The sequence below is a fragment of the Ambystoma mexicanum genome, chromosome 7p, assembly GCF_040938575.1.
Source record: "Ambystoma mexicanum isolate Mex_15411 chromosome 7p, UKY_AmexF1_1, whole genome shotgun sequence".
Taxonomy (NCBI): Eukaryota; Metazoa; Chordata; class Amphibia; order Caudata; family Ambystomatidae; genus Ambystoma; species Ambystoma mexicanum.
The window spans coordinates 297661788-297687435 of record NC_090939.1 but is presented as its reverse complement, the minus strand read 5'-3'; the positions used below and the strand labels follow the sequence as shown (position 1 = coordinate 297687435).

At 48.6% G+C, this 25648-nt stretch overlaps 1 protein-coding gene across 1 annotated transcript in view; it reads right to left on the bottom strand.

The window, feature by feature from the left end:
- The window catches only part of LTN1 (listerin E3 ubiquitin protein ligase 1), a 1629727-nt gene that overhangs the window by 1425937 nt on the left and 178142 nt on the right, over nt 1–25648 (bottom strand). Inside the window, exon 5 of the mRNA XM_069636371.1 lies at nt 5961–6013. Coding sequence (XP_069492472.1) covers nt 5961–6013 — 53 coding nt within the window. The remainder of the gene's footprint in view (nt 1–5960; nt 6014–25648) is intronic.

Below are 25648 nucleotides of genomic sequence, written 5' to 3'. Positions count from 1 at the left end.
CGCTGTCATGCAGTTTGAAGATGAGCATAGGCCGGTAGGGGAAAGCGCGGTGTGTGCGATGCTGTCCGGTGAGTAATGCGCAAAGCGCAGTGCTGTTTCGCCTTTTATATTGCTAACCTGGGTCTTTTTTCCTCCTTGCAGGTTGCGATGTTACTCGCCGAGAGCCGTAATGTTCCAGAAATGATACTGATCAGGAGCTGACTACACAGGTAAGAATTGTGTGGCTTTCATCATTCGGGAGGAAACGCGAGTAAACGCTTACTAATGCTTTCTTTCTTTCTCCTTTTTCCAGGTTATGGTATTCCAAGATGCATGCAGTGCCGGATGATGGAGTTCGTACCTTCAGGTGAGTGGAACTGAAGTCAGCGATGGATTGAAGACAGGATACTGTTCCAGGTAAGTTTCAAAGTGTTCTTTCTCTCTCTGCAAGTCCTTGGTTTCAGGTAAACTGGCATCAAAGAACTGGACACGGTGAGCATTACGCTGCCCACAGCAGAATAACACAAAGCATGTTCTGCTATTTGGGTGTGGTTTAAATAGTCTCAGGTAAAGTAGTCCAGGTAAAATAGTCCCAGGCCTGCCACACCCAAAGTAGTCCAGGTAAAGTAGTCCCAGGCCTGCCACACCCAAAAGACTAGAACGCATAGTTCAGTTCCTTGTAACTGAGTTATGTGTGTGCCTCCATGTTGGCTGAACCTCCCCCCCCCCCCAAGTTAAATAGTCCCATTCTAACGTTGGTCTTCATGATGGTTAGGAGCATGGCGCCAAAGGCCAGTGAGGGCCAGGGGCAAGGGTCATGACAGTTATCTGTCTCTATTCCAACTGTTTCTCTATCAAGTCTGGTAAGAATACATTTTAAAAGGATATCTTGGCTTCCAACTCAGTTCTCCCCATTGCTGATAGCTATTCCAGCGCCTCTGCCCGACAATCACTGGCATCCTCTTTTTCGTTACTTTGCCAGATCTCGGGACCCCTTGTATGTTCTCTGTGCTCTGTCCTGTCTTCTCCTTTCCCATTAATGGTGGCACCCGCTGGGAAGTCCTCATGGATTCCTTTGTCTCCTCCAGAGTCATCATTAATGTCTACCTCAATGGCACTGTCATGGTGCAAGGCCCTCAGGCTAATATGCTTGTCTTTGTTAGGCGGATCCCTTGTCTCATCAACTTCCTCATTTCCAGCTGTCCCCTACTCTCCTCCCTTGGCTACCCTGCCCTAATTTCCTTCCTCCTCTGCCCCATCTCAAGCTCCCTCCACACCTACGCGGGGCGTACCTCGGATTTGTACCCCTCCCTGTAATGTCTTTAAGGTTGGCATCCTTCTTCATCTTGCAACTCTAAACACTTGCTTGGCTGTCAAACACTACTCTGACATCTGCCACCTCCTAGAAGAACTTGACCTCCATGTCCTCTGTCTTACCAAGACGTGGTTCACGGCCAGCACTGTCACGAGTACGGTCGGAAGGGAGGGTAGCCCTGATCATCCCAGAGTGAATTCCTTCCTCCATCATCCCCACTCAGACTTACTCCTCTTTCGAATGCCTTGTTTGTAGGCGCTCTCTCTCTCCTAGCCACTCTCTTACTGTTGCTACTCTCTACAGGCCCCCTGGCCAAATCAACTCTTTACTCTACAAGTGGGCAGACCTCTACTCCTCCCTCCTGGCCTCTACCAGTCAACAACGTCTCCTTGGTGACCTTAACATCCATCTAGATTCTCCCTGTTCCTCATCTGCGCCCTTTCGCGATCTCTGCGACTCACTCTCCCTCTCGATCCTCCCCTCCGGCTCGATTCACTCTGCTGGTCACACACTTGATGTCTTGATCTTCTCCGGCCTCCCGCTCTCTACTCCCTTCACCACTCCTCTCTCCTGAAATGATCACTGCCTCCACTCCTCTCACCTTTCCATCTCTTCCCCTCAAGCCATGCCTACCCCAAGATTGCCACCCACCTTCTCAGACATCCTGCCCATGAAGTGTGTGTCAGTTGAGGCTTTCGCTGCCACCTTCTCCCCTCCACTCCACCCCAGGCTGACCCACACCCTGATACAGCCCTGTCCCTGCTCTACTACTCTATTTCTGCTACTCTTGATGCTCTTGCCACTGTCATGAGGATCCGTTTGAAGTCCAAAGCCAAGTGCAAGTCTTGGTTTGACTCTGACCTAGCTACACTTAAGAGTAGGGTGGCTGAGAGGAAATGGAGGACTTCTTGTTCATCCTCTGACAAACTGGCCTGCCACCTGCTCGAAAGACAATACTGACTCGCTGCCCGCACCAAGAAGAGAGTCCACATTCAAGCCTGCGTCTCTGCGGCATCTAACAACTCGGCCGAACTCTAAAATCTGTAAGGAGCTGGCCAACCCGCTGCAGTCTCCACCCCTCCTCTCGCCTCACAGGCTCTTTGCAATGCCCCTGCCTCTCACTTTAATTCTAAAACCCAGGACATCTTGTCCACCCTCTCCTCCTCTCCCCCTCCTCGGCTTGCTGATTCTCCCTCAGCTACCCCCTCCCTCTCTCTCCTCCTTCCCTCATTTCTCCCCTGATGAGGTCGCTAGACAAGTCCGATCTATGAAAGCCTCATCAAAACGGGTCCATCCATGTTCCTCTAAAACCATTAAGGGCCACATCGTTACCCTAGCTCCGGCCCGTGCTGATTTGTGCAACCTCTCCCCTTTGCCTCTGGATCTTTCCCCTCCCCTCTGAAGCACTCCCTTGTGCATTCTCTCCTCAACAAACCCACAGCCTATCCCTCTTGTCTGGCTAACTATCGCCCAATTTCCATTACTCCCTTTTTGGGTAAGCTCATGGAAAAGCTGGCCATCTCCCAGCTTAACCTCCACTCGGACTCTGTTGGCTCACTCCATGACCACCAATCTAGTGTCAGAGCTGCCAGAAGCATTGAAACTGCTCTCCTGAACATCTGTGATCTGTGAAGACCTGATCTCCAACCTTGACTAACATTCCCTCTGTCCTCATCCTACTAGATCTCTCCTCTGCTTTTGACACGGTCAACCATACCACCCTGCTCAATCGTCTCCTTGACAACCTGGGTATCACGGATCAGGCTCTGGCCTGGCTGACCCCTTTCCTTTCTGATCGACCCTCCCAGGTCCAACTTGGGTCCTTCCTATATTCTATCTCCCTCTTTACCTGTGGTGTTCCCCAGAGGTCTAACCTCTCGCCCTGGCTTTCAACCAATACCTGGCAACTCTTGCCTACTGCATTTCCATTTTCTGCTCAAACTTCCAGTGCTATGCTGATCACACCAAACTCATTCTCAGGCTTCCTTCAGCCACCTACTCTCGTTCCCTCATTTCTGATTGCCTAACCGCCATTCAAAATTGGTGTGCCACCAGCGATCTTTGTCTAAATGCCAATCAGACTGAGATCCTCCTCATTGGTACACCTTCTGCATCCTTTCCCCTCACTCTCTGGCCGGCCTCCCTTGACCCTCTTCCTACCCCTACCTGCAAGGCTAAAAACCTCGAGGTCATCTTTGACTCCACACTTTCCTTTCGCTGCACACATCTCTGACGTCTCTAAAAAGTCAAACATCTTACTGCACCCCCTTAAAGGTACTCTGCCTTTCCTCTCCTTCCCTCAGAAGCTCACTGTCTCCCAAGCTCTGGTTCTCTCTAGGTTGGACTACTGCAACAGCCTCTTTCTAAATCTATCTGCCTCCACTCTCTGCCCTTTACAACTAATCCAGAATAGGACTGCGAGACTTGTCCTTGGCCTCAAGCCCTGGGATCGCATCTCTCCAGCTACGAAATAATTTCATTGGCTCCCAGTGGATGCAGGGTTTAAATTTAAAACCCTCTGCATTGTCCACAAGGCTTTCTGAGGCCTGGGTCCAACATACCTTCAACTATCCCTCCGTAAATACCTCCCCTCTCGAGCCCTTCTACTTCTAACTCCCTCACGGTCAGTCGTTTTTCAAAAAAACAAGCTGGAGGCAGATCTCCATCTTCAGCTGGGCCTCCCTTTGGAACAGCCTCCCAGCCACCTTGAAACTTGAGGAGAACCAATCCCGGTTCTGGAAAACACCCCAAGTGCTTCCTCTTCGCTTCTGCCTTTGCCCCTCTTCTCCCCTGCTGAACTGTTTTTCTATCTCGGCACTGTGCACCTGACCTCCTCCCGTCCTCCGGGCCCAGGTACCTGCTCACCCTGCCACCTTCCTGCACTGCCTCCGGGCCATCCTTGCACTGGGGTCTGTATCTGTACCCATACAGTCCCCCTACCACTTTTCTTCTGCACTTATCAGATATACCCTATCTGACTAATCTAACACTTGCCACTTGCTGTTCTCTCCTCTGTCCCGCACTTTCCACTTCTCCCCACATCCTTGCACTTTCCCCCTTTTTCCCCCCTTTTTCCATGCACTTGCACGTTCTCAATGTCACTGGGCCTAGTTAGATTGTTTTTTTTTTAATCCTTTTTTATCCTCCCTTGTTCCCCCTCCCTTTGCCTGGCCGCGCTCTGAAACATTTGTGCGTGATACAAATAAATTATGATACATCATAAGACAAAACTTATATGACTGACAAACAGTGTTTCAGAAGTATCATTTGACAATAGGATTTAGATCATTTCAAACACAAAAATATACGAGGCCAGACTCGGTGAGCTCCACGTTTTCCACTCACTTAACCATTTGCAAACCTTTTTATAATGGTTTATGCCAGTCCTGCCATCTGATATTAGCCAAGTTCCACAAGGACATTTGCTTATCTAAAGCCACGGACAATAGTATTCTCCCACTTAAATATAGCCATTCTCATATTATACAGGGAGGTACCTACTTCTTTCCGGTGTTTAAGACCAATAACCTAAGTGTAAATGCAGAAAGAGGTTGCTCTGTGTCCATCAAAGACCTTTTCTCCAAAATTAACGAAAAGCTGACCACCAGACTGTGCCAGCTCAAACATGTCAAGCACACTCCAAAATGTAATCCCTGAATAGTGATGCAGAAACTTAGGCATGCATTAGTTTCATCATTGAGCAGAATATCTAACTTTGGACAAGCTTGCTAGAAAAGTTACCATTCCATCTCGAACCATTCCCAGCAATAAAGATAGAGCAGTCTGCTAGAAAATACATTGAAGATTTTTGGAGAGGGTAGTCGTTTGCTCCACCTTCTTCAGCAAGGATTTCATGGTGCAATTAGCTCACATCTACACTGAAATCACTGGCATATAACTTGTAGCTTTGGTTGATTCAATTGTTGACCATGAAGACTTACTATCTCACTTTCAAAACACCAGTTTATGTGAATTGGACCCAAGAATTAGTCCCTCCTCTTCTTCTTTATGGGGTAATTGTATCTTTCTCTAACACCCTAGATATTTTGATGTGCTCTTACGATGTCGATTTTAAAGCATGTACGGAAAACACACTGGCAGATGCAAATCTGGACCATTGTGCATACATTGCTGCAGGCCTATGTGGTTGGGTATGGTCTAAACACGTGTAGATTAATGCATACCATACTGAGTTAATTGTCGTTTGGGCAGAAAGCACCATTGGGCCCAGGTTTACGGCATGACTGTATGGGCCACTGTTACTCACCAGCAGTTAGAGGGCTTGTGTCCTTGTAGATACGCAGGTGACTGACAGCAGGAGTCAAAAGTCAAGTGTAACAATGTAGCAGATACAAAAAGAACCCTTTGCATTTCAGGATCTCCTGGTGCTACTCTAGGCGGGGAAATATGCAGGCTAATTATGCCTGTTCTTTTTCTGCTGTCACTTTGTATATGTATGAAGGCATCTTTGCTCTTTAGATCTACCTCTTTGAGGCCAAATTACGTCTCTTGATGGGCAACAATGAGTCTACTTTTTGTCTGTTGAAAATGTAGGGATTTTTCTTGTTTTTACACATTTATTAGCAAACAGACTTTAGTCTAGAATGATGTTTATTATTTCATAAGGATAGTCAAGCAAAGAAATTGTGAAGTTAAGGTAACATACTGTGGGTCACTTAGCGTGTCCGGTGTTTCTTTGAGAAGATTATCTTGCAGCACCTACAAAAAAAGAACAATCAATCCACGTCTTGAGAATGACAGTTGCTTTATAGAAGTGAACAAACGTATTGTGGAAGAGGATTAGTTTGTCTTCAAGCTAGTACTGCCAACATTTAAAGTGCCCAACATCACTTGTTCTCTGGAGTTCTTTAGTAGGTACACAATGACAGGGAAGCATTGCAAATATTTGGTATGTAGAATATCTAGCACTCACCTGCTCTCTGCATTTTTGTATTGCATTTTATTGTGATTTATATAGCGCTTTTGCTTAAACTCTGTTCAACACAAGAATAAACTGTACATTAAACAAGTAATGGCAAATAATATTTCAGGTCAAAGTATGTGAAAGAACCCAACAATCAGATAGAGTGGAAAGATAGGATTTGGGACAGGGACAGGAAATTTAAGAGGACGCTGAAGATGATCAAATTAATAGTAGGAGGGAGTGCCATCATTGTTTAAGAGCAAGAAGAGAGAAGGAATGAAATCGAGATGAAAGACAAGGTGCTTTGGGGACAGAAAGGAGATTAATTGATAAGGGGCGGAGAGAGCGTGAAGGGCTATACAGAGAGATCAATGAAGACACATACAGTAAAGCAAGACCACAGATGCACTTAATGACAATAACGAGAAACAAACAGGATTTTGGGAGGTAAACCTATTATGGTGAACAGGGAGACATTGAGAATAGCCAAACCCAATCAAGGTAAGGTAGCAGATTGGCAAGGCTTAGTCTCGGGGGCATGTGGGGTGATCAAGGCCTACAGTGAGTGCACACATAACAGCGCCAACAATTCAAGCTAGACAGCCAAGTACAAAAATATACAATGATTTATTAAGCCTTTAAAATACACACTAGGCAAGTAAAACATCTAGGCGAATATTGTCACACACCTGATATAAATACAAATAGATATGTGCATTTACATTAGGAGAAGAAAGGAGAGCATATGATGCAATAACCAGTATAACACAGATAAGTACTTAGAGGCATGAAATTCAGTAAAGACACTTTAGAATAACCACAGAACAGACCCCTAACATTTAAGGAGTCCAACCCTAAAACGGTTTGGGGCCTTGAGTCCTAAACTCATCCCTTACAAAACAATACTTTTCCGGTAGGTTTATTAAGAGATTGAACAATGCCAGTGATCAGGAGTGAAAAGTCAAAAGGTAAGTACATTTCAGGTAAGTAAACTCAATAACAGACATCACGATTGTTCTAGGAAAGGATCCTTGAACCTGCCTCCACCAACCAAAGTCAGGAAAGAGTGATTTAGGAACAGGGCTTTAGCCTCATGGAGAACAGGGAGTAAAATGGGTCTGGGGGGTACAGGTATGTTTACTTATCCCTCTGACTCAGATTTCTCCAGCGACCACTGCTGAGGTTCTGGAATCAGCTGGGGGCACAATCTTCTGCGCTTGGTCCAGTCGAGGAAGGCCCAAGGGTCGTGGGGCAGAGGTAATTTTTGAACGCAGGATTTTGCTTCGATCTGTTGCAGAGCTTAGGAATCGGTTCCAGACACAGTCCAGCTGAACCCTCAAATGAAGAAAAGATTGAGACTTCTGCAGAGCATAGGACTTCAGAAAACCTCTAAAATGCAGATAAAACGGATTTTAACAGGAGTCACCATGGTCAGGCAGTGACATGTGATCTCCCAGGGACAAAGGAGAAGGTCCTTCAAGGCTTCCGTTGATTAAAGAAGGCTTAAAATGCATGAGCAGGCTTCTTCTTGTACAAGCTGAATATGTTCCAAGGATGCACTCAGAACGTTGACGGCTGCAGCGTGGTAACCCAGGAGAGAGCTCGTCAGTTCACTGGTTGATCCAGGGACACTTCGAAGGCACGAATCCTCGAGCAGGGATCGAGACTGGTTGTTCCGATCAGTCCAAGCGTCAAAGCACTGTTGAGGGTCTTCTTGAGATCAGGCAGAAGAGTAGGGCTTCACCAGGACTTCATTGTAGTTGATATTAGGAAGCCTCCAGTGGTCATCCTCGAGTCGTCAACTGGCTGCTCTTCTTCATAGAGGACTTGTCTCCAGCGATGATCTGAAGAACGGCTGCAACAGCAAAAAAATCTACCACCTCATCCTAGGCACATTGTAAATGTAACGAAAAAGCCATTATAAAAACAGTTCTAATGATACAAAGTATCCTAACCGCACTTCACTTTAGAGTGATGTGTGCAATTGTAAAAATACAATAAATCCATTAAGAGAGACACAGTCGCTCAGTACTGATAGTCTTATAAACTGATCAGTTTCCCTATAAGAACAAGCAAAAATACAAAAGAAGTAAAGCATCATGGTTTACCTTGCTCCAAAAAGTCAGGACAGGATTCAAAGCAAAAAGAAAGGGTGTCACATGCAATTCTATAGGAGGAAAGCAGCAAAAAGAAAAATATTTGCTAACAGTAGGTGAGAGTCAAAATTAAGAAGGGTAATAGAAAGAAGAGAAGTAGTAATAGAAGAGTGAAGAAAGAGAAAAGAATATCGATAACAGAATTGAAGACTGAACTTGAGGGGGTAAGGTGAGAGCCAGAAAAGAGCAGGCACAACAAATGTAGAGATGAAAATAACGGGTATGGGCAATGCTAGAAATATGTGAAGAGAAAGAGACCAATTTCAAGCCAAGATTAACTGCATGTGGAAGCAGAGTAGGATGAAAAGATAGTGGCAGGAGATATGAGAGGGGGAAGAGAGGTGGCAGGAGAATGGAAGACTATGGTTTTAGTGTGGTTGAGGTGAAGAAAATGGGAGTACACCAAAGAGTGGATAGCAAAAAGATAATTAGAGACAGTGGTATGAAGAGTATCAGTAAACGGAGAAAAGGAAAAGATGATTTGAGAATCATTATTATAGAAATGACAGGAGAGACTGAATGAGGTAATAACAGCAGAAACAGGGATGACTTAAAGCAAAAAGAGAATAAGCCCAAGGGCAGAGCCTTGGAAAATGCCAAATTGAAGAAGTTGTGGAGAGGAGATGTGACCAGCCAAAGAAGCAGATTATGTTCTGTCAGAGAGAAAAGAGTGGAACCATTGGAGAACAGACCCAGAAAGCCAGAGAGAAGTGTAGAGAGTGGGGTGGTCGACAGGATCAAAGGCAGGGGATAGATCTACTGTAACAGGGGGGTAGTCCTACCCTATAGAGTTTAAATATTTGCAAAATTATTTACATGCAAGTATTATTTGAACCCTTGTAAAAGCACACATCCCTTCAGCAGGCTACATGGGACATTTAGCATTTCATCCCTTCAGCAGCCTACTTCTGAAAAACACAGATATTCAACTTGTAGAAATACAGCTTTTTATTATTTAGCGGATAGCTAAATGTTTGACTTTTTTTAAAAGAGATAATCAATGCAGTGCAAAGTTGTGCAGTGGAACAGCAATATGTTCATTTCAGGGCATAATGCATGCACTTCAACATGTGAAAACCAAGTAGTAAGGTGATCAGAGCAACATGAGAACAAATTAAATGGAGACACATGCACAAAGACAACTCATGAGGTAATCAGAATGTTGTGAGAACACATTAAATGAACACAGAATAATCACCGATTTAGTGAATTGAAGACTTAGATCAAGGGTCTCCTGAGCCCGGCTAGAATATGACCTCGTGTTTGGTCTACGTCAAGATATGATGTTAGAAATATAAGTGCAGACATAGTTGTAAGCCCAGGGAGATGTGGGCAATGATGCTGCAGACGTTTCGGCTACGAAGATGGGAGCCTTCTTCTAGGGCCATGAGAGTCAGGTCACTCTGTGTGGAGGAAAAGGAGAAAAGGGGGAGAATAACTAGGATGTTTAAAACAAGAAGCAGGATGCTAGCAAGGATAAAGGGTAAATAAAAATACTTGAAGACAAGTCCTAATAGGTTCCAGAGACCTAAACAACTCACCTAGAACCGTGGGGTGCTCGCAAGCGCAGAGTTGCTGCGTGGTGGGAAGTAAAAATGAGGTCCAGGGTCGGACTCAGGCGAATGGGTAGAACGTGCCTGGTAGTGGAAGAGAGGCCCTGGTGGTGGCGGGGATCCTCCGGACTTTCCTACAGGTGTAGAGCAGAGACACGGAGCTTGCACCCTAAACAGATGAAAAATAAGGGTAGAGGCTACAATGTGCCCATGTAGCTAGTTGTGCAGTATTACACATGTGAAGGTAAAGAAATGGGGGAATTACCTCTAAGCCAAAATATAGTCGGCTGAGAGCTGAAAATGAGGCTGGTGGTAGGCAGTCCAAGGAGGGGCCTTCCAGTTGAGTGAAGGCGAGTATTAGAGCATGAGCACTCTTATGTGGGAAATGGAGGCCAAGGTCAACATGCTATATAGAGATGAAGCACAAAATTCTGATATGTCTGAGCCAGGAGACCTGGCCCAGCGTAAAGGCAGCCTGGGAAAAAGGGATCCCATTTACCTGTAGCCTAGTGGTGCTGCGGGTGGAGGCGAACGTCCTCTTGCAGAGCCCGTGCTGACTCTGTGAAGGAGCTGTGTCTCAGTGCACTAAACCGGTAGGGTAGTGCGCGCATGCGCTGGGGGATAGTGTCTCTGTCTGGGACGCATGCGCGCGGGAGAAGAGGCGCAAAGATTACGTGCGCATGTGCCTGAGGGTGAAGAACTAATCCTGAGCACATGCGCACATAGTTATATCTGTGTCGTCCCGTAATGGGGATCCTATGGTTGGTAGTCAGCACAAATGCCGACGGCTCGTGAGAGCCACGGGTCCTTTGGGAGCAAAGAGCCCGAAGGACAGGAGACTGGAGGGAGGAATGTGGAGGCACCCAACCCTATGGGGCAACAAGCATGGACGACAGAGATGCAAGTCCTGTTAAGCGAAACCCTGATGTTCGCTTAACAGGACTTGCAGCCCTGTCGTAGACCAAACACGAGGTCATATTCTAGCTGGGCTCAGGAGAACCTTGATCTAAGTCTCCAATTCACTAAATCGGTGACTACTCTTTGTTCATTTAATGTGTTCTCACAACATTCTGATTATCTCATGATTTGTCTTTGTGCATGTGTGTCCATTTAATTTGTTCTCATGTTGCTATGATCACCTTACTACTTGGTTTTCACATGTTGAAGTGCATGCATTATGCCCTGAAATGAACATATTGCTATTCCACTGCACAACTTTGCACTGCATTGATTATCTCTATAAAAAAAGTCAAACATTTAGCGTATCAGCTAAATAACAAAAAGCTGTATTTCTACAAGTTGAATATCTATGTGTTTTTCACAAGTAGCCTGCTGAAGGGATCAAATGCTAAATGTCCCATCTAGATGTGTGCTTTCACAAGGGTTCAAATAATACTTGCATTTAAATTATTTAGCAAATATTTAAACTCTCTAGGGTAGGACTACCCTCCTGTTACATTATTATCATAGCCCTTTCAGTCCTCCCCAATCCTGGGCAGCCCCTCTTTGTCCACAGGGGATAGATCTAAGCAGATAAGAATCAAGTAGAGTTTTGCATGGCAAGGAGAAAGGAGGGAGTTTTGAGATGTGAAAAAGGGTAGCTTCCGATGCGTGGTCGGTTTGGAAGCCAGACAGCAAAAGGGGAACTGAACTGAACCCACAAACAATTAGTTTTCTCCATTCCTGCTATGGTTGCCAAACGACTTTCTCTGGAACTCACCCAGTTTATGACCAAGTTTGTCAACCTTTCACTTTCCCAGGGATTAGTCCCTGATGCTTTGAAATTATCGGCTGTTACTCCTTTGTTGAAAAAGGTTGGTTTGGATCCTGAGGATTATGGCAACTATCGTCCAATTGCTGGTCTTCCCTGGCCATGAAAAATCCTGGAAAAAAGTAGTCACCAAACAGGTGCAGGACTATGTTGAAGATCATTGTTTGCTCCATCCTCTGCAATCTGGCTTTTACCCCTTGCATGGGACAGAGACTGCACTGATGACGGTTTGGGACAAGATGCTGCAGGCTGGGGATGCACGGAAACTCTCCCTACTTGTAATGCTCGACCTCTCCGCCACGTTTGACACGGTAGACCACAGCATTTTGCTGGACCGTCTAAAGGATCTTGTAAATGTGGATTCCAGTGTACTACAGTGGTTTGCATAATTTCTTACTGACCGTCAACAAAGTGTTCAGGCCTCACCGTTTTATACGGAGCCTTTCTCCGAGGGTCCACAGTCACAGCGACTTGCAATGGCAAATTCCGGCCATTCTGCCCCGATGGCGTCGAGGTCGACAAAGGCGTCGATGACCGGCCCGAACAGGTTGGAGGCTTCCTCTGAGAGAACCCATCAAGGCCTCTCGGAGAAGTGCCAAGGCCACTGGCATCATGTAGAGACTGATGCAGATCTTCCAACTGGCTGTCCTAAGAAAAGTCCATGTCAGGTGCCCCAGGTGTTACATCATCACAGGGCTCGAACTCCACCTCAGACCTCTCCTCATCCTCAAATATCCTGCAGAGAATGAAAGAACTCTCTGCTAGGGACAGAAGTGGTCTTGGAGCCAAGAACAGGCCTCACTGTCTTAGACAGAGCCTTTCTCTGAGGGTCCACAGTCACAGCGACTTCCAATGGCAAATTCCGGCCATTCTGCCGTGATGGCGTCGAGGTCGACAAAGGCGTCGATAGCCGGCCCGTTCAGGTTGGAGGCTTCCTCTCAGAGATCCTCCTCCAGTGCTGTGGTGTGCCACAGGGATCGGCTCTCTCCCCACTTCTTTTTAATATTTATCTCCATGCCCTGATGAATATTCTGGAGAAATATAATCACAGATTTCATTCCTATGCTGATGACACCCAGGTACACATTAAGCTCGATGTGGAGAAAGCTCTTGCCCTGGTCACTAGGTGTCTAGAGGAAATGGGCACATGGATGGAAGAAAACTGGCTACAATTAAATCCAAAGAAAACAGAGATTATTCTGTTCGGGCCTAAGCACCTCCTTGATGGAGAAAAATGCCCCCCCCTCCACCTCAGTTTCTGGGAGCCAGCATCAAGTACTGCACCAAAGTAAAGAACTTGGGCTGTATCTGGCAGAGTGACCTGGGATGTAATGCCCAGGTCTCAGCCAAGGTTCAGTCTGTATTTCATAATATTCGCCTTCTGCGCCAAGCCCTACCTTGTGTCCATTTAGCAGATTGTGCAGCGGTGGTCGGGCGTTGGTTAATTCCAACCTTGACTATTGCAACGGACTCATAGCTGGAGCACCGATCAATCAAATCTATCGCCTTCATAAAGCACAAAATGAGGGAGTGAGACTGGTTTTTGATGTAGACAATGGTGGGCAGTCATAATTTGCTTGTCTGACACTATACAGCTGGGTTGTGTTCTGCTCCTTCTTCACTGAATTTTTTACCATCTGCGCCAGGATACGATTTAGTTTGTTGTGTGCGCGTTACAAATATTTCAAATTGAAATTCAAAGGGGAAGAAGTGAGTGCAGAATCAAAAATTAGGAGACCTATGTCTAGACAACATGCTCCAGCAGCTTGGGAACGAAGAAGAGATGTAGCAGACATTCCCAGGTAGTATGGGATCAAGAGATTTGTTTTTAAAGTGAGGAGAATAACTGCATTCTCGAAAGAAAAGGGAAAAGAAGTGGATAGAGAAAGGTTAAGAAGAGAAGCAAGATGGGGAAGAAGTTAGGGGTATATTAAAGGAATCATGGAGGATCGAACAGGGTCAAGATGAGAAGCCTTTGGATGAGGGCAAGTTAAAAGGAAAGCAATATCTGAGTCAGAAACAAGGGAAAAGGAAAAGAGGAGAGAGGGAGGGGAGATGAGGGAGAAGGAACAAGTTACTTACCTGTAACTATTGTTCTCCAGCATGGGTCTGGCATGGATTCATATGCTCATGAATATTCACTGTTGTCAGGCCGTAACTACTAGGTAATAGAAAAAACAGTTTCACTTTCACTTACAAACTGTATTTCTCCTCTAAACCAATCACTGTACTCTGGGTCATACTGCCCTCTCCCTAAGCCCCTCCACTGGCAGCCATCTTCAGATTTGGTAAGCACGTACAGTGGCAGTATGACCAAGAAGAGCCACAGAGGGGTAGGAGGGAGGGTTTGCATGTGAATCGATGCCAGACCCATGCTAGTGAATAATAGTTACAGGTAGATAACTTGTTACTTCTCCAGCATGGGGTCTGGCATGGATTCACATGCTCATGAACAACGAATACATAGCAGTACAACATTACACAACGAAGGGAGGTGGCAAGGCTCAACAGAAGCAAATACCCTTACCTCCGGAACAGGCTGACCTTCAAGCAAACAGGTTGCGTAGCACTGCTTAGCAGACTCTGGACTCCTCTTTGGAATCCCTGTCGATGCAGTACAATCTCGCTAAGGTGTGCAAGGACCTCCATGTAGCAGCCCTGCAGATGTCCATCAGGGGCACACCAGACATGACTTCGTTGTTGCAGCAATCGCTCTGGTGGAATGGGCTCTCGGACGGCCGGACAGCGGTTGGTTTACCAACCGATGACAGTGTGTGTTGCAGCCGGAGAGCCACCTTGAGATGGAAGCCTTGGACAAGGCCTTCCCATGGTTTACAGGACCAAAGTTCATGAACAGTTGAGATGTCTTCCGAAAACTATTTGTGCGTGCCACGTATAACTTCAGAGCACAAGCAATTTCCAGCAAGTGCAAGGACCTTTCATCCGGTGACAAAGGTTTCGGAAAGAACACAGGGAACACCAAAGGATTGTTGAGGTCGAATTCCGACGGAACCTTTGCCATGAAGGAGGGGTTCGTACCCAGCACCGCCCTCGATTCGTGGAAAGTCAGGTATGGTTGCTTGCAGGATATGGCCTGGATCTCACCTACGCTTCTGGCAGAGGTGATGGGCACAAGGAAAGCCGTTTTCCACGAGAGGAACGAGAGGGGCCTGATGCATAGACTCGAAGGCCCCTCCCCACACTCCTCATGAGCCTCGTCAGCACCACGTTGAGTCCCACCTTGGGTTGCAGGAGCCTTCACAGGCGGGAATGATCAAAACTGTTTCTATATGGAACTCCTTGACGAGACGGTGGGACCACAGAGATGATCGTCCTGGAGACCTGGTGTAGCAGGAGATAGCTGCCAGAAGCACCTTGATAGAGGCGTGCGCCAGCCCAGCCTTGGCCAAGGACAAGTAAGGAAGATTCTGTGGGGCCGTGACCCTCAGGGTGGGTGATCTTCTGCGACCGGCACCACTTAGTGAAACACTTCCACTTGTGACAGTAGCTCTTCAAAGTCGATGACACTCTGGCCTTGGCAAGGACCTCCCTGCAGCTGCTGGCAACTCATATCCTCCAAACTCTAGGGCTGCAGGAGCCAAGCCCTCAGGTTCACCGATCCTGGCTGGGGATGCAGGATTGCATCTCCTTCTCTGGTGAGCAGATCCTCGACCACTGAAAGCTTGACCGGAGGCAACCCTGAGGGGCTGAGAAGGTCAGAGTACCAAATCTGCCTCGGCCACGCCCAGGCAACGAGTATTATCCTGCAATGGCACTGTTTGAGTTGATTGATGACTCAAAGCAGGAAAGACAAGCTCCGTTCCTGGTTGAACCTGCTGGCAAATTTCTGGCATTTAGGGTTCGCCGCCGTGACAAATAGATCGATCTGGGGTCTGCCCCACTTGATGAAGATGCTGTCCACCTGGTGCTGCCGAAGTTTCCACTCGTGGCAGGAGCGCAACTCCCTGCTGAGGGAGTCAGCAATGATGTTCTGGACTCCCGCCAGATGAAAAGGGATGAGGAACATCTCTTGGCCGACGGCTCAGTGCCACAAGTTCTGCGCCTCCTGGGGAGAGCTGGGCATCGAGTGCCCCCCTGCTTCCTGATGTAGAACATTGTGGTGGTGTTGTCCGTGAAGATCCTCACCACCTTGTCCTTCAGGGACGGGAGGAAAGACTTGAGGGCCCAGAATACTGCCCGCAGCTCCAGGATATTGATGTGGAGATTCTTCTCCTCAGACAGCCACAGGCCTCTGGCGTGCAGACGTCCGGTGTGTGCTCCCCAGCACTCCAAGGAGGCGTCCGTGGTGACAGTCTCCTGGTAAGGGGTGTTTGAAACCCTGTGCCCTGGGTGACTGAGTGTACGCCCGACCATCTTATCGCTCGACGGAACTCCTCGTTGAGGGGGATCTTGTCCGTGAAGCTTCCGGACACTTGTATCCAGCGAGCGTCCAGAGCTCTTAGAGAGGCTGCATCTGCAACCTGCATAGTCGAATAAGATAGATGTACAACGACCTCATGCCGAGCAGCGACTTGATGCACCGCCTTGTGACGGTCCTCAGTGACAACAGCCGTTGCACCTTCCCCAGCACCGCTGCTACGCTCTCCTTTGAGGGAGATGCCAGGAAGGAGACTGTTGAGTCTCAGTAACAGCGCGTTCTGCGATGGTGTCAAGCAGGATTTTGGATAATTGACAGAGAAGAACTAGTTACTTACCAACTGGTAACTTTCTTTCGACTGGATGTTCCTCCAAGGTATTCCACATCTTTGACATGTAATGTCCATAGCTGTGCTGCTTCGGAAATTTTTTGGCAGAGGGCGTCCTGCGTCAATGGCGTCGGGTCGATGTCTCTCGAAGGCCTCCGTCGAGGGTGACATCACCGGATGTTATAAATAGGACGATCACCGCCCATAGCCTCAGTTTATGTTTTTTCCCCCGTAACTTGTGACATGCTTGTACACAATGCCTGCTTGACTGCACATAGCTTTGAGGGAACACAAGCTGCAGTAGCATAGGAAATTCTCCTGAGGAGCAGGCTGGGAGGGCGATGTGGAAGACATTGGAGGAACATCCAGTCAAAAGAACATTATCAGTTGGTCAGTAACTAGTTCTTCGAATGGATTGTGTCCTCCAACATATTCCACATCTTTGACAAACTCCCAAAGCAGTATCAGTGAATGGAGGAGGGAGAATAATTTAGAAAACCCAATCGGATGGCAGAATAAAGCACCACTTTTCCAAAGGCCATATCCTGACCATGGAGTGTATCCAGGGAGTAATGCTTGACAAAAGGTATGGATGGAAGACCATGTCGCTGCATCCCAAATATTCCTATAGGAACTCCCCGCTGCAGAGCTGTGGATGTAGCCACGCCCCTAGTGGAGTGAGCTCGCAACCCCTCTGGAGGGTCTTTGCCTGCCAATCTGTAACATTCAGTAATGGTGAGGATAATCCACCTGGACAAGGTCTGTTTGGTAACAGCCTGGCCCAATTGGTGTCCAGTGTACTCCACAAAAAGTTGGTTGTCCACTCTGAACCTGGACATCTAGAAATATAAAAGCTCAAAGCTCTCCTAGGGTCCAGCCCATGGAGCCACTCCTCTTCCTTTCCAGGATGAGGAGGGAGGATAGAAAGCAGGAAGTACCACCTTCTGGCTCAGATGAAACTCAGACACTACCTTAGGTAGAAAGGATGGACGTACCCTCAGTACAACCCTATCCTTGCGGAACATAGTAAAGGGTGGCTTAGATGAAAGTGCCTGCAATTCACTCACTCTGCGAGCAGATTTAACTGCAATCAAGAAAACCGTCTTGAAAGACAACAGTCTCAAAGGACAAGAGTGGATAGGTTCAAACGGAGCACCCATCAGGAATCTCAAGACCAAATTCAGATCCCAAACTGCCACCTGAAAGTGGGACGGTGGGAAGACATTTGTGAGTCCCTTTAGAAATTGGTAAATCAAAGGAATCTTAAAATAAGAACATTCCTCAAACGAGTGCTTGAAAATAGACAGCGCCGCCAGGTAACCTTTAATGGTACTCGCTTGAAGACCCCTGTGGGCTAAAGAAAGAACCATTGGTATGGAACACTGAAAAGGATCAACATTGTGTTCCCTGCACCAGTTGCAAAGCTTACGCCAACGGTACAGGGATTTGGTCGCCGGCCGCCTAGCTGAAAGCAACACAGCCAGCAGGTCATTCGGGTCCCAATACTTATATCTTAACCTTTCACAAACCAAGCGTGAAGGTTGAGAGTCCAGACCTCTGGTTACAGAACCAGAGAGAGAGAGAGAGAGAGAGAGAGAGAGAGAGAGAACCAGAGAGAGGGAGAGAACCAGAGAGAGAGAGAGAGCCAGAGAGAGAGAGAGAGAGAGAGAGAGAGAGAGAGAGAGAACCAGAGAGAGAGAGAGAACCAGAGAGAGAGAGAGAGAACCAGAGAGAGAAAGAGAACCAGAGAGAGAAAGAGAACCAGAGAGAGAAAGAGAACCAGAGAGAGAGAGAGAGAGAGAGAGAGAGAGAACCAGAGAGAGAGAGAGAACCAGAGAGAGAGAGAGAGAACCAGAGAGAGAGAGAAAGAGAACCAGAGAGAGAGAGAACCAGAGAGAGAGCGAACCAGAGAGAGAGAGAACCAGAGAGAGAGAGAACCAGAGAGAGAGAGAGAACCAGAGAGAGAGAGAACCAGAGAGAGAGAGAAAGAGAGAAAGAGAAAGAGAGAAAGAGGCATGGGTACCACGCTCTCCTGGTCTAATCCGGAGCAATTACCATCATGTGGGACCCGAATCTCTGCAACCTCCTTAGCACCTGAGGAATGACTGGGACCGGAGGAAACGCGTATAGAAGTGGGAATGACCAATCCACGACTAACGTGTCCCCCAAGGCTTCTCTCGGAGGGAATTCCTTTGAGCAAAATCTCTCGCACTTCCGGTTGGCACCGGTCGCAAACAGATCCACTTGAGGGGTTCCCCAAAGGGTGAAGAAAGATCTACAGAAGGACTTCCTGAGCCAAATCCCACGCGTGGGAGACTGTGCACTGCCTGCGCAGAGCATCCGCAGCTGCATACTCCTCTCCGGCCAGATGAACTTCCGAGAGCGAGATTCCTTGCTGTACTTCCCAGAACCCGAGCTGCATCGCCTCTCTGCACAGTGGGAGTGACCCTACCACCCTTTTTTGTTGAGGTAATGCATGGCCACTGCGTTTTCCATCATGATCAGGACACTCTTCCCCATCAGATTCCCTTTGCTGGCCCACCACAGAAGATCCTGCGAGACCGAGAGTGGAATCTGAATGGGATCCGACATCTTGCGTGAGAATTGCGACCACTGCATCTTGAGAGCCCATTGAAGGGATATCATTCTCAGTCTGGCCTCTGGCACTAGAAAAATGCAGGATGCCATGAGGCCGAGCAACCTCTCAAGGCTCTCGTCAGCCTTGCTGCCAAACAAATGCGAACCATCAAAGGGCATGTTGAGAAGCCGGGCTTGCACATATGGAGCAAACCCCGACTTCCGCAACCATGCGTATCACGGTGTTCGCAGCCATGGACCGGCTCACACTATCAGCCGGGTCCAACCCAGCCTGAAGGGATTCACACTTGGCATCCTGCACAAGAGCAAGGAACCCATCCCTTTCTTCCCCCTCGGGAATATGCTCAGCCGCTAGAGAAACAATTCCACAGAGTGTGTGAAAATCTTGCCAAGGCACAGGTGGAGTTGGCAGACTTCAGAGCCATACTCCCAGCCGAAAAGACCTTGCGTGCCCAGCCATCAAAGCGCTTGTCGTCCCTATCAGGAGGGATGGTAGGCTACGCTGCATGACTCGAGGTGGCTGTGGCCGCCTGAACCACCAAACTCTCAGGAGTGCAGTGAGTGGAAAGGTAGCCGTGGTTGCTACTAGCTGGGCAGTATTTCTTAGTTAACAACTTGTTGGCCGCCCGAAAAGACTCTGGGTCTGCCAAGTAGCCGCCACCCTTTTCTGTAACGCCAAATGAAAAGGCAACACAGGGTCAGTGGACGGACCCTCATCTAAAATATCAGTCAGGTCATCCTGATCGAATGCAACCGGAGGGCCAAACCACCCGAGGTACTCCGTAACCCTCAACATCAACCTCCTATAAGATTCAGCATGAGCCCCAGGCTCTGGCCTACCAAACTCCATCTCTGGAGAAGTGTCAAGGCCGCTGGCATCATGTAGAGACTGACGCAGATCTTCCAACTGGTTGTCCTAAGAAAAGTCCATGTCAGGAGCCCCAGGTGTTACATCATCACAGGGCTCCAACTCCACCTCAGACCTCTCCTCATCCTCATAAATATCCTGCAGAGAATGAAAGAACTCCCTGCTAGGGACAGAAGCAGTCTTGGAGCCAAGAACAGGCCTCACCGTCTTAGAAAGAGCCTTTCTCTGAGGGTCCACAGTCACAGCGACTTCCAATGGCAAATTTCGGCCATTCTGCCCCGATGGCATCGGGGTCGACAAAGGCATCGATGGCCGGCCCGAAGGCAAAGCCCTGACAGGCTCACTCGACGGACACAGTGCCGACGGAGTCAACAGACCTCGAGCCCTTTCCAGACTTCTGCGGTTTTGCTGGGGACGAAGACGTCTCTGGCGATCCACTGGAACTTTGTCCGAAAGGGACCTCGACAGTTCCCGATTCTTATCGCGCCAACTGCCCTGGCCCGAAGGTATGTGAGCATCGGACCGAGACCGTTCCCTGCCGGCTTCCAACGAAGGCACGGCTGGAACTGTGCCCTGGGATTTAAAAATCACCAGCATTTGCTCGCTGGATGCCTCCCATTCCTCTGGAGTATAAGATTTCGTGGGACAAGCCACTTTCCTCGCTGAGCCACCCTCTGACGAGGATGGGGAAGGCGAGTGGTGCCGTCGCTTCCGGGAGTGTTTTGACGAGGACGACGAGTGGCGGGAACCACTCCGGGACCGAGAGCCCCTGGATTCCTTCCAACCGGGAGAGTCACCCCTCGAATCGTCGGTGGAAATATCCGTAGATTTTTTGGTTTTACGAGGTTTGGAAACCCGACCTACCTGCAATTTACCGTTACGCTCCTGCAAGGCCTTGGCATTCTCGCCCAGACACCACAAGCAGATGCGGTGCAGGTCCGTAATAGACATTTTGGACTGACAGTCCTGGCATGTCTTAAACCCAGACCTCGGAGTCGAAGGGGTAGACGATGAAGACATTTTCTTCAAAGAAGATACACAAGGCGCTCCAAGTTCTCAAAGCAAACAAGTTTGTGGAAAAAACTGAACTGAGGCTACGGGCGCCGTGCATCCTATTTATAACATCTGGTGACGTCACCCTCGATGGAGGCCTTCGAGGGACATCGACCCAACGCCATCGACAGAGGACATCCTCTGCTGAAAAAATTCCAAAGCAGCACAGCTGTGGACATTACATGTCAAAGATGTGGAATGTGTTGGAGGACACAATCCATCATTGGAACCCCAGATCCGTCAGCAGCTGGACGGTCCTCTCCATGTGTTCAATGGCTACCTCTCTGGACTTGGCTTGGTCCAGCAACGTCAAGAAGTCTCCTTCTTCCAGTTGGCCGAGCATGTGTTGCAACGTGACCATCATGAATTTTTGGAATTTATGAACTTGTTGAGACGCCACAGGTCTAAAATGGGCCTCTAGCCCCATGTCTTCTTTTTGACTAAGTAGTATCTGGAATAGATTCCGGAGCCCTGTAGTCGTTGTGGAACTAGCTCCATCACCCCATTTCTTAGCATGGCCTGTACATCCTGCAGGAGCTGAGGGATGCGCTGCTCCTGTCGGGTCGCTGGAGGGATCCGCAGACACATGCTGAAACTCCAGGGTGTGTCGTGGGCAAGAGCGTCCAGCACCAATCTGTCGGTGGAGATCTTCTTCCACTTGCTTACGAATCCCGCCAGCTGGCCTCCCACTGGGGTGTATGGGTGGGTACCCGAAGTCCTGGCCAGTTCAGTCCTGCTTTGGCGCCTGCGTTCTGCCTTGGGGGTGATCACAGCGCTGACCACTTCCACCCAAAGCATTGGAACTGCCTCTATAGGCCTCTTGGGGACGTGGACCGGGATGGGCTCACGGTACGATGGAGACGCCACCAAAACCCTTCTTCGATTTGCCGGACTTTCTGACGGAGGCGAGAAAGGAAGAGCGGTGCAAGGACTCATCGACGGCCTTCCCGAAAAGGTTATCCCCAAAGGTCATGTCCAGTACCCTCGTTTGGACCTCCAGGCATAAACCTGTGGCCTTTAGCCAGCCTTGACGAGGGAGGCAGACACCGTTCCCCATCTGCCAGAAGCATGTGTCAGCGATGTCCAGGGTCACTGATGGCATGGTCCAAAGCCACTTCCCCTTCCTGGAAGAGGGAGATCGCCTCCACCCGCCTGTCTGGTAGGAACTACAAAATCGGGGCCAGCTTGTACCACAGTTCCCATACCTGGCCAGGATTGCCAACGCGTTGGCTGTCTTGATGGACGACGCTGCAGAGTAGATGACCTTCATCCCCACGGCGTCCAACTTCTTCCCCTCACTGTCCGGAAGGACTGATGACGATGAGGAGGGATTAGAGGACCTCTTCCTCGCACCCGTTGACACCACAGAGTCTGGCGATGGTTGCAACTGTAGGCACTTGGGTGAGAACTCTGGTACCCTTTACTTTTTCTCCAGTCTATCCCTCTTGGCCAGGGCCGAGCTAGGATTCTTCAGGAGGTCCAAGCCTTCCTCCCACAAGTCGTCCAGGAGAGGCACTGCCTTAACGGTCTTCCTCTTGGCCTCGCATCTCTGGTCATGATCATGTCATCTGTCTTCGCTGTGGAGGTCCCAGTGTTCTGGTCCCTCGGGGTGGGGGATGTGGGGCCTGGGGGGGTGCACCGGGTGTCGAGGTTGATGCGGAGGAGTTGGAGGGCGCCTCCTCTTTTTCAACTGAGGTTGATCCGGCGCCCCCGAGGCCAGAGCCTGCGGCATCCTTTTCTGGATTTCCAACACCAACGTGTGTAGGGTCGAAAGGATATCCAGTGACGCATCCCTTGGAGGAGTTGGAGCGGTGGGCCTATCGGGCCCGTGCGGTCGTCGCTGGCCTTTCTAGCGTCGTCCCTGTGGATCTTGTGCATGGAACTCCTGGTCCTCCTCGTCCGATGAAGAAACCTCTGTCTTGGGGTATGCCTTGCTGCCCTAAGGCCCCCTGAACCCTCCAAACACCTTTTCGCATCCTGATGGGTCAGAACTGGGCTCAGTGACGGCATCCTCCTTTCTGGTGTCCTTTCCACCACCCCGGCCGCGGCCTCCTGTCTCAGGGGTAGGGATACCGTGGGCACAGTCGGGCTACCTTCACTGGCTCAGCACCTTTGGCCTTCGTGAGTGCGGCCGCCACCATCTCGATAGTCGACAAAGATTGTTTTAGCGCCACCTGGGCTTTCTTCAGCAGGCCAGCCGGATTTCTTTCCACCCTAGGCTTCTCAGGCTTCTCCTGCAGCTCAGCCGGGTTGGCCGATTTCCTCTTGGAGGAGCTGGATCGATGGCTGGAGATGGAGGAAGATAGTGAAGTTGATCGTGCCCTGCCCATCGCGGGATCTGCTTGTGCGGCGACTGAGGCGGAAAAAGACTTGCGTTGCTTGGCCTTGACTTGGGCCCCCGCGGAGGGTGTGCCCTCAAAGGACTTAGAAGCCCGCTTCTCGAACCGGCCGGTCCTGGTGAGGCATGAACCTGCTTGGGGCACGGGGCAGAGGACTTGGCACGCCACCAGTCTACTGTGACGATCTTTCATTGTTCTTTTAGAGAACCCGAGGGAGATTTCGTAATCTCCTTTGTGGTCCGGGTGAAGACAGAGGCACTTAAGGTGTTTGCCCTCCACAAACTCGTTCTGCAGTCCGCTTCTGGAGCAGAGCTTGAAAAGGGAGCTTCCCTCTTTCTTCTCTTGCGACATGGTCAGTGGCGTGGAGTAGACCTGATGGCCTTCTAGAAACTTTGATGAAACTCGACGACTCTTGCCCTTCAGGGGAGCTAAAATTCAGAGACAAACGGATCCCCGCTTGTCGGCTAGAGGAGAGAAGAGCACACAGGCTCTGTTTGACAAAAATAGGACTTGTTCTCAAAAAAGCATGAATACACATAGAATAGCTCACGGAGTAAACTTCGAGGACAAAACTTGAACGCGCTGTAAAAATCTGAAGAGGGCAGTCATTGGCTGGGGACAGCATAACCAGAGTACAGTGTTTGGTTTAGAGGAGAAATACAGTTTGTAAGTGAAACAGTTTTCTCTTTTACCAAGGATTACCGGCCTGACGACAGGGAATATTTATGAGCGTGTGAATCCATGCCAGACCCTATGCTGGAGAATGAGATGAAAGGATAAAGGAAGACTGCAAAGGTTAGTCTTTAGAGGTGAAGTAATACATAACGTGAGAAGAAGTTAGAGGCGAACAAAGAAGGATCAGGGGAATGGTGGAGCGAATACTATTGACCTCAGACGTCCTATGCTAGTCTCTTTTACGGTTCCAACAATTCCAATAACTTGCAACGGAGCATACTGTCTCACATGCTTGTTGTAGTTCAACTGAACAAAATACTACCAGTTCAATCTAGCCCGTGGAAATTGTTCACCGTTTTGTTCACGTAGACTTTATTCAATGTTTGTCATAAAAGCACAACATAAACCATTACATAAACAATTCACCTCACAGAATATTACACATACGATGCATAATTACATTAGTTTAACAATAAAATTAATTCATATAACTCAAAATAAACCCATACAAAATTCAAAGTACAATTAATGACATTCCATAAACAACTCATTACAACATTCTTATATCTCATTGGATATTATAAAGCTGATCCGTAATTACATTAGTATAACATTAAAATACAAGGTACACCCATATTGATCAAGGTGCTATCAATGATAGCACAGCGGTCCGATAGAGTGAGTAGAGCGCTCGTTTTGACATCTGTGCAGATCCTGCCGACGCAGGTTCGAATCCCGGCAGGGCCAAACCTTTCATCCTTCCGAGGTCGATAAATGAGCACCACACACCGTGGGTAATAATAAGCAGCGCTCAGATACCCGAGGGTTCATAGCGCTATATAAATACTAAATTATTAATGACATGTTCAATATTGTCCTTCTAATGAAACAAAGGTTAAGGTAGAATCTATCAAACAAGTTCACAGATTCTGGGCCCTTCAGAGCTTTTCCTTGTGTATATTGTGACAAATTACTAGATGTCGTCACTTCTCCCGAAGGGGGAGCCCCTTCCCATGGGACCAGGGTGGTGAGGCGGCTACCCAACAGTCCCCCTGCGGGTGGTGGATAGCGAGAGGATCTCATTGGCGGGTTGGGGGGAGGGGGGAGTTGAGACCCACCCTCTGGGAACAGGGACGACCATCTAGGATATGGGCCGGGACACATTACAATCACAAATCCTCACTCTTTCTCCTCTTCTGAGAGCTCTGTACCTGGTGGAAATATGTGCTATTGTAAGACCCAAGGCCTGGTCTATCTGGGAAGTACTGGGATGAAAAAGTACATACTAGACCCAAGTAGGTCTAGGACGGAGACGAGAGGGCCCCGCAGAACGATGAAGATCACACCCAAGAAACAGAAGAAGGTCACCAAGAGTACGCTTGCAACATAGTCTAACGGTCGACAAGGGACTAAACCTTTTGTGTAATCAAGCCGAAGCAGGCATCAGGTGCAAGGAATCTCCAGTGCTGGAGATTCATATTCTGCATGGGAACCGATGAGGAATTGAGGACGCAGGCGGGGAGCCACATGCCTTCCTGGAGGGCTTCGCAGGAGCAGAATGACATCTCCTGCTCAGAAAAAGGGAAACTGAGTAGCCCCAGAACAGGAGATGCAGACAACCACAGATGCCGATGATGAGAGCCCGGTGACGCAGAGAGACAGAGTCCAGCCCCAGAAAGCCCCAGCAAGGAACAGAGTCTGAAGCAAAGGA